Source organism: Marmota monax, unplaced genomic scaffold, assembly GCF_021218885.2.
Source record: "Marmota monax isolate L192 unplaced genomic scaffold, Marmota_monax_Labrador192_F-V1.1 WCK01_AAM20220418_F8-fsc00024, whole genome shotgun sequence".
NCBI classification, from domain to species: Eukaryota; Metazoa; Chordata; class Mammalia; order Rodentia; family Sciuridae; genus Marmota; species Marmota monax.
This window is the reverse complement of record NW_026695224.1, coordinates 23,883,510-23,896,054: the sequence shown is the minus strand read 5'-3', so window position 1 is coordinate 23,896,054 and position 12,545 is coordinate 23,883,510. Positions and strand designations below refer to the sequence as shown.

General features: G+C 42.3%; 2 protein-coding genes across 5 annotated transcripts in view; one reads left to right on the top strand and one right to left on the bottom strand.

Moving 5' to 3' along the window:
- Positions 1-7,223, top strand: part of Marveld3 (MARVEL domain containing 3) — a 34,857-nt gene extending 27,634 nt beyond the window's left edge. For all 4 annotated transcript variants that reach the window (XM_046434471.2, XM_046434474.2, XM_058576053.1 and 1 more), the window contains one exon: positions 3,316-7,223. In XM_046434471.2, coding sequence (XP_046290427.1) covers positions 3,316-3,953 — 638 coding nt within the window. In that variant the 3' untranslated portion in view covers positions 3,954-7,223. The remainder of the gene's footprint in view (positions 1-3,315) is intronic.
- A 424-nt stretch (positions 7,224-7,647) lies between these two features.
- Positions 7,648-12,545, bottom strand: part of Phlpp2 (PH domain and leucine rich repeat protein phosphatase 2) — a 76,973-nt gene continuing 72,075 nt past the window's right edge. The window contains exon 19 of the mRNA XM_046434469.1: positions 7,648-12,468. Within this exon, the coding sequence (XP_046290425.1) occupies positions 11,308-12,468 (1,161 nt within the window). The 3' untranslated portion in view covers positions 7,648-11,307. The remainder of the gene's footprint in view (positions 12,469-12,545) is intronic.

Genomic DNA, 12,545 nt, shown 5'->3' with positions numbered 1-12,545 from the left:
AGGCAGAAGTAGATGTATGATTAAGGGGTATTAAATGGCCAGCCACAAAAACAGCCTTACCCAGAAAGATGCTATTTATAGCAAAGATCTGTGAGTTTTTGAGTCTACATTTCTACAGAGTTCTTTGCTGTCTTCCTGAACACTTGTTCCATCCCAACTTGGATATAAGTGACGGCTATCTCTGGTGGTCATCCCTATCATATTTCTCTGGTGCCTGTGTCTCTTTCTGCACTAGCAGCTTGCTTAAAAATACTTGAACCTGTTTGATATTGGTAGCTAAGCCAGCTCAGGCTTGGCTGGTTCCTGGAACAAAAATACATGATCATATTCCTTCAACAGACCCAATATCATTAGACCCAGAAGTCAGCTGTTATCCCTCTCAGTTGTTGCTGTCAGTAGGGTGATTCACAAGAGCTAGATTTATTCCATTTCAGCCCAGCAGATGTGTGCTACATGGGTCAGGACTCCACTGGTTTGGAAGAATCTGTCCCAGAAGGAAAATGGTCATATTTCCTAAATCTTGGGCAGTCTGGGTCTGATGTTACTTGGATTTTTAAATTAAAAGAATGCAGCTTCTCAAGTGAGAGCCCATGACTGCTGTGTCTCTTGGTCCTTCAGGAATTTGTGTGGGCCCACAGGAGATAGGAATAGCAAGCCCACTGTCGCCTATGTCCTTTAGCTGCCCAGATTATAGACTTCACTGTGCCACCTATGTCATTGATGGTTGTCTTAATTCTGGAAACAACACTCTTAATAAATCTGTCCCATTTCTTAAGCCTCTCACCAATTTACATTTTAGAAACAATAACCTGTGATTTTCAGAGACAGTCATCCCTTGGTATGCACAGGGGAGCTGGTTCCAGAATCCCCCGTGGACACCAAAATCTAAGGATGTACCAGTCCCTTGTATAAAATGGCATAGTATTTGTAACTAATCTATGCATATTCTCTGTATACTTTAAATCATCTCTAGACTAATTACAATCCAGGGGCTGGGGTTGTGGCTCAGCGGTAGAGTGCTTACCTAGCATGTTCCAGGCCCTGGGTTCGATCCTCAGCACCACATGAAAATAAATAAATAAAAGGCATTGTGTCCAACTACAACTAAAAAATAAGTATTTTTTAAAAATTACAATCCCCAATCCCATGCAAATGCCATGGGAATTGTCATTTTTGCTGTATTGTTCAGGAAATAATGACAAGAAAAGAGTCTACATGTTCTGTACAGTTAAATTTTTTTTCAAATATTTTCAATCCTTGGTTTAATCTGTAGATGCAGAACCTGCAGGTATGGAGGGCCAGCTGTGCTTGGCCCTCACCACAGCCTTGTGGGATAAGACTGGAAACCTTGTCTTCATTGGTCAGATAAAGTGTCTGAGGCTTAGAAAGACTGAATGACATGGGCAATATCACAAGGCAGGAAACAGTGGGGACTTGAACCTGGTGTTTCCACTCCAGGTCCATTTGCATTTCCCTTCTTTCTCACCTCTGAATCCCAAGGAAATGATAACAGACATTCTCCTCAGAAGGGTCGGGGACCTCTGTTGGTACCAGATGAAAGCTAAGCTCGGACAAGAAGATATTCAGTCTCTGTTGGCTCTTACTATCTTGCAGCATTTGTGGATTCCTTAAACTTAAAAGAACACTGTCCCGGGCTGGGGATGTGGCTCAAGCCGTGGCGTGCTCGCCTGGCATGCACAGGACGCTGGGTTCGATCCTCAGCACCACATAAAAATAAAATAAAGATGTTGTGTCCACTGAAAATTAAAGGATAAATATTAAAAAAAAAAAAAAAGAACACTGTCCCCACTCTGCACCACTAAGTGAACAGTCCAAGTATCCATCCGGATCCATCTGGTTGAACAGACTGGTCCATCCATACAATGAAGTTGGAGGCCATGCACAAAGAATGTGGTCATTCTGTAGAAACTGATGTGGAGAGAGCGGTAGGGTATAGTAAATGCAAAATGCAAATACAGACCTGCGAATATGGTACACTTTTGTGAAAAAAGCCAGAGAAGGGATGAAATGCAGACTTGTGTATGCTTTTATTTGTATAAAGGAACACTGGACAATTGTAATGGAAACTTAAGTGGTTAAGGATAGAGAACCATGTGTAGAGACTTGAATGGACTTTCTCAGTTTATGTGTAAGTTTTGTTTTTTGTTTTTGTGTTTTGAGGGGGTTTTGGTAGTGAGGATTGAATCTAGGAGTGCTTAACCACTGAGCCACATCTCTAGCCTCCCCCACCTTTTTTTTTTTTTAACAGTCTCACTAATTTGCTGAAAGTAGCTTTGAACTTGAGATCCTCCTGCCCTAGCCTCCCAAGCCACTGGGATTACAGGTGTGCACCACTGTGTCCAGCTAATTCTTATGTTGTTTTTTGGGCTAAAGATGCAGCTCAGTGGTGAAGTTGCTTGTCTAGCATGCAAAAGGCTCTAGTTTATATCCCCAGCACCACACACACACAAAAAAAATCATTTTGATATATTCACAAGTCACAAAAATGGTACAGAGAAATGCCTGTGTGCCCTTAACCTGATTTTCCCCAATGTTACATCTTGCATAACTATAAACAATGTGTGTAGTCTATGCAGTTTTTTCACGTGTAGGTTCTGGTTACTGCCACCACCATCCAGAGCTGCCGGATCATCACACACATCCCTGGTGTTTTTATAGCCACACCCATCTCCTTTTCCTCTCACTCAGTATGTAACCTTTTGAGCCTGGCTTTTTTTCGATCATCATAATTCCCTTGAGATTCGTCCACGTTGTTGTCTATGTCAACAGCTCATTCCTTTTTATTGCTCATCAGTGCATTCTGTGGCATGAGTGTACCTGTGTAATCGTTCACCCACTGAAGGACATTGGGGTTGTTCCCAGTATTGGGCTATTATGAATAAACCTACTGTGGGCTGCGGATATAGCTCAGTTGGTAGAGTGCCTGCCTCACATGCACAAGGCCCTGGGTTCAATCCCCAGCACCAATAAATAATAAATAAACCTACTATGAACACTACTGTATGTGTTCTTTTGTGGACAAAAGTTTTCATTTCTTTAGGATAAATCTCTTAATCTCATTATCAGTCACAGGGTTACATGGTAAATGTGTATGGAGTATTTATAAGAACAGCCTAAAATTTCTCAAAGTGGCATTCTGATATTTCAAACATATTTTTAAAACAACCACCCACCACAAGCAATTCAAGAATGTTGATGTTGAATGTGACCATGTTCTTACAATCGGGTCAGCAGATCCGCTAGTCTGACCTGGTGAGTGATGTCAGTGTTTACCTTGACTCTCTCTTCCTCTAGGTGTGGTACAGATAGTGGAGGTGATTTTGAACGGGATGGTTCTCATGTGTATCGTGGCCTCCTACTTTGTCCTTGCTGGATTCAGCGCCAGCTTTGCCAGTGGTGGTGGCTTCGGAAACAACTACTACTCACCATTTGAGGGCACTGAGCTGGAGGAGGTTCGGCAACTGGACCAGAAGTATACAGTCCTCCGGGCGCCCCTGATATATGGCGGTGTGGCTGTTTCTCTGGGGCTGGGTGCCCTCACCATGGGCGTTTTACTCCAAGGAGCCAAGAGCCTAACAAAACTGCCTAGAAAGTGGCTCCTCTTGGAGGCCGCCTTCAGCCTCCTGGCAGCAGTGGGCTACTGCGTAGGCATTGGCGTTTACCTCCACGTGGCATTGCAGATCAACTCCACGGACACCTGCAAAACAAGAGAGAGGCTCTACGCCCGCAAGGGTCTCACCTGGATGAACTGCCAGCTGGCAGGCACTGACGGAGCAGCAGCCACCTTTGCTTGTCTCCTGGTGATTATGTACAGTGCCAGTGTGGTACTGGCCCTGCGGAGCTATCGGGAACAGAAGTTCTACAAAGACAGCCAAGAAGAGCAGAGAAATGGCAGGGATGTCCCAGAATACCTGTGGTCTGGGACGCTCTAAGGGAGACCTTCTGGAACATAATTGTCAACCCAACCCCATTGTCTCTCTCAAGAGTCAAGTCTTTCACAGCCACTGCAAACAACTGGTTTTCACATACTCAATTTTATAAGTGCTTCTTTTGGTACGAATGCAGAGTTAATTGTCTCATTTTTCTGTTGTAAAGGGAGATCAGTATGTCCTTGTTGGCTGACCCGATGATCACTTGAGAAAACTAGTACAAAAAGCAACATCAGAAGTCAGGCTATCCCCTGATGGTGATGCTATCTTACCATATGATAATGGTAGAAATAGCCAACTAGCCAGAGAAATTTCAGAAGCTGAGAACAACACATCCGAGGGTAACACGTCCAGTGTTACAGTAGAAATCTCACCTGTCATAACTATCTTGAGTCGTCAAAAGGAATAAGCAATCCTTGCTTGGTTCCAGGGAAAGACTGTAAAGCAGTGCTGTGAGTGAATTCTAAATGGGTAAATCTCCCCTGTCCCCAGAGGGGAAGAATTCTTCTGTTTGAGTGCCACCAGTGTCCCCTGCACCTGCATACTGCCAAGCAGCCCCCTTCTTTAAGAGATGGGAGTTGGGTTTCTGGGAAAGAGATGTTTTCAGCAAGCTTGATCGTCCTCAGGACCCCTGCCTCGGGGCTCACGGAAAGTATTTCCTACCAGCTATTCCAAGAGGGTTTCTATTCCCATCCACTGGAATTCATTTTGAAGTATTTAGAATTTTTTTAAACATGAGGTTTCCAAATAGTGAGAAAACTCACAAGCTTCTTAAAGATGTCATTCAACTAATTTCAAAGATAAAGCAGTTAATTTTACTAGACTCCAAAGGCTAATTGGAGAACTTCTCACTTCTGCATTCCCCTACTTGCAGGCCTTCCAAGGAAGATAGTGACCCTCATCCCCCTGCACCATCTTCATAATGTAACAGATTTCTGACATGGAATCTTAAACGTCTTTTCAGTAATTGCCATCTGAAGTGTTATACCTGTTCTTGTACTTTACAGTCTCAAATGTTTCTGTTTGTGTCAGATCCAACTAGAAATATTCACATTCTCTTTATCTGGGTCTTTTTCGCATTCTCTTGCTTTTCCATAGCTAATTCTTATGGAACCTATCCAAGACAAAAAAAAAGTCAGAAGTAAAATTCACAAAGAAATGAGAGAACAAAGCTTGGAAGAAAACAACCAACTGGAAATCTCTATTGCTCAGTTGGAATAAAGTCCACTATGCCACAGAAAGGTGCTTCCTGGCACCCTTAGCTTGGGGCAGTGACTGGAGTCCACACAAATTTCTCTTGAGTGGCAGAGATTTTAACAGCAGTAAAAAACAAACACCCACTCCTCAAGAGAACAATGCACACATACACTGGTCTCAACTAGCATTTATTCTCAAAGATCATATCCCTGTTAAATGATCTTTGCCCATGCTGGGCCTTTTGCTAGATAAAATGGGGACTTTGGACTACTTGACTTCAGCTTTGTGCCCAGGCCCAGCTGGGATACTGCTCCTGAGATGCAGCTCTCTTCACTGATAGGAGCCTATGGGTGACTTTAACAATACTCATGCATGTCCACAGTTTTATAAGGTTCAAAAGCTTTAGCACTTATTCACCACTTGTCAAGATTTGTTATTCAAGAAGAGAATAACAAGGTTCAAGAAGACCAAGTGTTTTACCCAATAATTAACATTTCATTGAAAGCTATGGGCCAAGTACATCACTGTGCTCAAGTACTTTGGGTCCTCTTATTTAAGTTCATGACTGATGACAGATACTATCTTAACAAATAAGAACCTCTGGGTGGGGATGCAGCTCAGTGGCAGAGTGTTTGCCTAGCATGCATGAGGCATTCAGTTCAATTCTCAGCACTAGAGAAAGAGAATTGAGAGCACATGAGTGTGCAAGCCTTAGGAAAGTGCCATAACTTGCCTAAATGACAAAACTTTCAAGTAACAGACAGAACTCAGACCTACTGAATCACCTGATGGTGACTAACATGCTTTTGCCTTCAGTGTCCTAGGGAGTGCAGAACATATCCAAAGAAATGTGTTTCTGCCACCCTGGACCAGGGAGGCATATCTTATGGAACTAGGGTATTAAAGTAGATGGTGGTGTAGTAACCAGTAATCAGGTGTTGAGGCAACAGTTGTCAAACCTAAGTTTTCAAAATGTTCATTCTCTAGATGAGGAAATCTGCAAAATGCCTTTAACATGGCCTTTATTTGGAGCAAGGTAGCTAATCTTCCTTGGAAGTCAGGAGACAACAGTGGGGGCAAGGATGGCGGCACCCATCTGTAGGCTCTAAGTAGATTAAAAGTATGTTGGAAGCAAAAACCACTAAACTGAAGTTCTACCATGAAGCCATTATGTTATGGAACATGTGACGGCCCACTCTGCACACAGCCTGTCATCACCCACTTTGTGATTATTTAAAGAAGAGCTGCAGATCATTTATAATCGAGTTTCTTCTGATCAGCTAATAACCTTCATGTAAATAAGGACTGCTTCCCATCATTGGGAACATATGAACCAAGTCAGGATATGATGTTTCTTAAAAACCTTTATTGCTATTTCACTTGAAATGGTGCTGTTTGTGTGTAGTTGGAGTGTCCCCCAAGAGTCCACTGTGATCGAAGGCTTGATACACAGGGTGGCGCTAATGGGAGATGAGGTCTTGTGGGAGGAGGACCTTAGGTCACTGGGTACAAGTCCTCAGAAAATGGGTCTCCTGGGATCCTCTGGTAGTTCTGAGGGGATTATTATATAAAAGCCTAACTTGGGTCCCACACAGCTCTCTCTGCTCCTTGATGTGAGATGTAATTGCTGGCTCCCAAACATGCTTCTGCCATTGCTATCCACCATGACATGACACCGCTGAGACCTGAACCAATGCCAGTGCCATGCCCCTAAGGCTCCCAAACTCTTCTTCAAAAGTAACCTGTGTCAGATATTTTGTTACAGTGATATAAAGCTAATACAAAAGGTGATCAAGAATATAAGGTCCTTGCTTAGCATCTAGATGGCCATCTTAAGTGACAGCTGCCATATTAAGGAAAAAGTTTTGCTTTCCTGCCCAAGGGCCTTTCTGAGAAAGGCTCACCTTTCCCTCATACCAACCCAACCCTTAACCACCCGCATTAGGGACCAACTCTGATTCCTGAGCCTGCCCTATAAAAGTCCTGGAACCCAAGCCTGTTTTGCCCCTCTCTCCGCTATAGAGAGATGACTTTTTTTTGTCAGTTCTGATAAATAAATTCTCGTGTGTATCTCTGCCTGGTCTCCGCCTTTCATTTCTTGTTTACCTGTCTCTTGTTTCTTGCTTTCCCTTCAAAGAATATTTTGCCTTAACTCATATAGCCTCAAAGTGTCATGGAATATACTCCACATGTTTGTTCTTGCTTATCTTCCTGAAGCAGGAAAGAGAAGAAAGGGGCTGGGGTTGTGGCTTAGTGGCAGAGTGCGAGGCCCTGGGTTCGATCCTCAGCATGATGTAAAAATAAATTATAAAATAAAGGCATTGTGTCCAACTACAACTAAAAAATAAATATTTTTAAAAAGAGAAAGAAAGAAAGATCTTAAAACTACTTTTGGTTAAGAACCTAATTCTATAATAAAAGGGAGAAAATTCTAGATTCATGCTCAAATATTTGTAAAATAACAAGCATTCCATTTTAAAACAAAGGCATGAAAAAGATATTCCATTTTATTTTATTTATTATTGTTATTATTATTTTTTACAAACAATAGATTTGCTGCAACATGCTCTGGCTCATATTATTGAATTAAAAAATTTAACACATTTCAAAAATATCAAAAATACACTATAATGAGTCTTAGGACTACAATACAACGATGATTGCACAAAACCATAGATATGAGCCCACTGTCTGGCTGACATCCAGTGGCAACAGAGAAACCCTACAGCATCTGGGAGAGGTGCATGAGATTTAGAATACAAGGAGCTTATGCTGATTAATCACCAAATGAGGGAAACAGAGCAGGTTTGACTGCAGCCACTTTTCTCAGTCTAGGAAGTACTTACCCAACCACGGGGCAAAGTCACTAACTGGAAAGAAAGAATAACTTGTGTCCATGATTGGGGAGTCTGGAAGGCTCCACCCAGAGGGAAGTAAAAAGTGACAAGACAGTTCTACAGTGATGCTGTGGACATCACTGGATGGCTTGGAGACTAATTCTTTAGTAATTGATACATTTATCATTAACAGCCATATGCTCCCTTATGGAGGTCTCTTCATTGATAGTTATTAAATAGATAAAGAAGGTGAGCCTGTGGCTTCCAAGTACCTGCTTTTGTTGAAGGTCTACATAGAAAGAAGAGCATCATTTAATAGATCTGCCAAACGCAACTGGCTCCATCTCCTGGAAAATAGCACTCGCTACAAGCAATTGTAATAGCACCCAGTGATGCCATGTTGCTTGTGTTGGCTCTTCTGTACGCCAGGAAAATGGGTTCAATGACTTATTGCACATATACACTCTACAGTAGTATAATAAAGCCCTCACTATGTCAGAAATGGTAATTCAATGATTTGACTATGGTAGCACTAGAGCTTTATGTCATACCAACATTGAAAATTTCGGGTGTATTTCCAATCCATTTGGATAAATATATCAAGCCACATGTATTTTCCTTTCCCCATGGGACTCTTGAACTGCACCCATAACCAGGAGTTTTTTTGTTTTTTTTTTTTCCAGAAATTATCTTAAACTCTGTTAAGTGGGAGGTACATGCAGAGACCCAAGAATCAGGCAGAGACCAGGCTCTCCATGCTAGGGATCACCTGTACTCTGCCCACCCGGGGAACATACCCTCTGAGTTAAGGTATTGAGAAAAATGACACTCATTTGCAGACAGATTACTGGCTTTCATTTGACAGCCTACTCAGATAACACAACATCTGTCAATTACCTCATAGGGCAAATGGGGTATGTATTTTTGGTAATGAACTATGGCCTTTTAACCTTCTGTTTTAATACAGAACAACTGTAGAAGGACATGAATGAAAGGAAATTGCAAAAAAAAAAAAAAAAAAAAAAGAATAATCAGTTTTGGTATATCCTATAATAGAGGTTTTCATCAGACCTAATGGTACCTGAAAATAACTCCACCACATCAAAATACATGTGGAATTTCAGAGTTTTGTTGACCAAAAAGCAAACACACTACTTTTGGAAAGGTCAATATGGACCTGGGTTTTGAGGTGGTTCCAATAAGTAGGACAGGAAACAAATAGAAGAAAAGTAGTCACAGATAAATGACAATTTTTATAAGACTATACTACTAAAGTGGTATTTTCCCAAAATAGCTTTAATTTTTAGACAACATCACTCACTAGTCTATTCAGAACCCAAAGGTTCTGCTGTCTGAGTAGGAAGATGTTTGATATCACCCATCACTAACATCTTGGGTTTTTCCTTCATTTTCTTTTTTCATTCCCATATAAAAATAAGGTGGCAACATACTATTGTACCCATCTTTCTAACAGCACCTAAACTTTGTATGAGCCACCATATTCCCCACTTCAAATCAAAGACCTGAGTTCTAAAGTTTTTCAGTAGCTGATCAGTAGTTTGACGGAAGGAAGTCAAGTGTTCCTGATGATTTGGGGACTCAAGTTCAAATTCTTGAGAGCTGAACATTAGGTAGCCAATGGGGTATACAGAATGGGGTACTTTCCCTAAGAATGTACCCTAATGACACATGCACATGGGTATGGAGCCTCTGAGAGAATGAAGAGACATAACTATTTGTGGACAGGTCATCTAATTTTTGACTATTGCTTTGAACAAAAACTCCCCCCAAACTCTCCCAAAAAGAACCCACAAAGAAATTAACATATACTTCCAACATTATATTTAACATTTTGTTTCTGATGAAACAAATTAAAAATGGTCACTCTGTTTTCTTGTTTTCAAACTATGAAATGTCTTAAAACTTCAAAGCACATTTCTCAATGGGTAAAATCAAGCAATGCCAAAATTTTGTAGGACTAGAAATAGGAATTAGTTTACTTAAGAAAATCTTTTAATGGAAAAAGCAACAAACATACAGAAGGAATTGCATTTTGCTAGAGTTATGTGGAATGTGCCAAAAAAAAAAGGAAAAATCAAGTTAAGAATTTCTCGAGTCTGTCTTATATTGGTATTGAGTCCAGTACTCTGAAACCACATGAAGCGAGTTAGCAGTTTTCAGATAGGTACACTGTCAAACCTTTAGTGCAAGGTTTGACAACTCACTTCCAACATTCTAGAAAACCATTTCTCACTTTGGAGAAAGAAGGAACACATCTAACCTGTGAGCTCCATCCACCCATCTGTTCTCACATAGCCTCCATCTGTTTGGGAATCATCTGCTGTAATTCAAGATTCCTGGATGCCAGCAGTGCTGGTGTTGGCCCTGCCTGTCAGGAAGCTGGCTGCCAATTCTACCACATGGTAAGGGAAAGAGGCCAATCCCCAAGTGCCTACCTTGTGATCTGCTCAAATCACATTCCTAGTGGGTATCACATCTGTTAAGGAATGACTCTTTTTCTGATATGGGGAAGGAAGTCTTTGCTCCTTCCCCAGCTTTACCCCCAAAAGAAGATTCCTCTCTACCCCATGTTCCTCAGGAGCTTTCACACTTTGACATCCAATAGCTCAATCCAGGGCCTTTCCAAGTACCCTCACAGAAGGCTCCAATACTCAATTATCTCTCTGCCTATGGACAAAGGTGTTGGGCTGCCTCTAAGAAGATTGGCTCGAGTGCAGATTCAAAAATAAAAAGTTCACAGTCAATGAAAAGTGCTCTCATTACATTACTTACATAAATTATCTGTTTGATTGGTTCTACATCTCCAATAAACATCATTTTGATAGGCTATATTCTCGTAGAGAAGAATGAAAAGCCATGTGACTAGTCACATCACACCCCATTAGTTAGTCTGAAAGATAATTTCTCTGTCATGGAGATCCATCAGCAGCAATTAGTAAAGGGAATCAACCTTCAGTTATTTCCTCCACAGAAATAGTCCCTTTCCTGCCCAGGCAGGCAAATTCTCAAAATGATCCTAGGAGAGAAAGGGTTAATGGCAGGTGGTAGGACTGACAGAGAACGACTTCTGCTTTCCTCCCAGTAACTCTGGGAATTCCAATGCAGGTTAAATGCAAAACTTAACACTGATGGTGGTACTGGCTCATCCAGGGTCAGGCCCTGATAGCTCTCACCTTTTTGGGCTCTTGAGTTTTACCCCACACATTTCTGGTTAGAAACACAAAGGCAAAATGCCTCTGGAAGGGTCCCTCCCCAACACCACAAAAGCCTTTTCTCACACTGTGCCTGCAACAGTGGCAGAATCATAGTGCTGTGTCAAACTCCTCTGGGGGCTCAGTCCGATCCTCTTCACTGGGCTCGGGCTCGGGCTCAGGCCTGCTTTCCTGATGCTGTTTCATTTGCTCCTTCACTTCTTCCTCCAGGTCACGAGGTACAACAAACTGATCCTCTGGCTCCAGCTGAGTAGGGGCAGCAAAATAGCCAGTTTTCCTCTTGGGTGCTTCTGTGGCCACTTCAATGAGGTTCAGGCTATCTTCTAGGGGCACAATTGAGCCATTGGAGAGCTTCTTGCCATAGAGACAGGAAGTAGAAGGAGACTTCTGTAACTCCATTTTGTCCCTACACATTGGCAGAAGTATGCCACTATTTACACTGTTCTGTCTCCGGATCCCAAAAAACAACCCTCTAGCATGTTCCTCAGGACATGGGGTGGAAGAATTCTCTGTAAGGGTAGGACAGCTCTCAAGATCTCTTCCTCGGCAGCAGTGGATATCTACTTCTACTTCTACCTTGCTGCCATTGATTATGACCCCTTCAACAGGCTGGTCATCATCACTGTCAAGGCCATTGTCAGACTGATTACTGGAGAAGGTTGCACAAGAAGGCTGGCGCTGAAACACCCCAGAGGTGGGTGCTGGGTGGAGGCTGCAGCGCCTCTCTGGCCGTGGAAGCAAACCAGCCTCCAGGCCCACAGTGTTATGTTCATCAGAAGCAGTGGAGCCCACTTCACTGCTCACCTCCGAGGTGGACATCTCACTGCTGAACTCAGAGGCAATGCCACTACTGGAGGAAGGAGTGGTTGGTTTAGGAGCATCCTTGATGGTGCTGGTGGAAGCAAATCCCACAGGTCCTGGGAGGGTGAGTCCATTCATTTCACAAGTGCAGCCTTCCTCACCAATGTTCAAATAAACCACCATGGCCCCCACATTATCCTGACAGCCATAGCTCTGTGCTAATGTGCACAGTTTCTTAGCAGCTGCTAATGGATCTTGTACATGACGCACTGCGTTAATAGCTTCTGTGTATGACAAGTGTTCCCATAATGCTCTGTTTCCCAGAATCAGCAATTCATCTTGAATAGTAAGTGGTGTGGAAGATATATGGGGCTTGGGGAGGATCCAAGGATAAAGGTAGGTACAGCCCAGCATCCGGGTACAACAGGTTACCCCATTCACTTTGTTATCCTAGAGATGAGCAGAAAAAAAATTTTGAGAAAGCAACAAAAACATGCAACATTTTCATTCTCCAAAACATTTTAAAA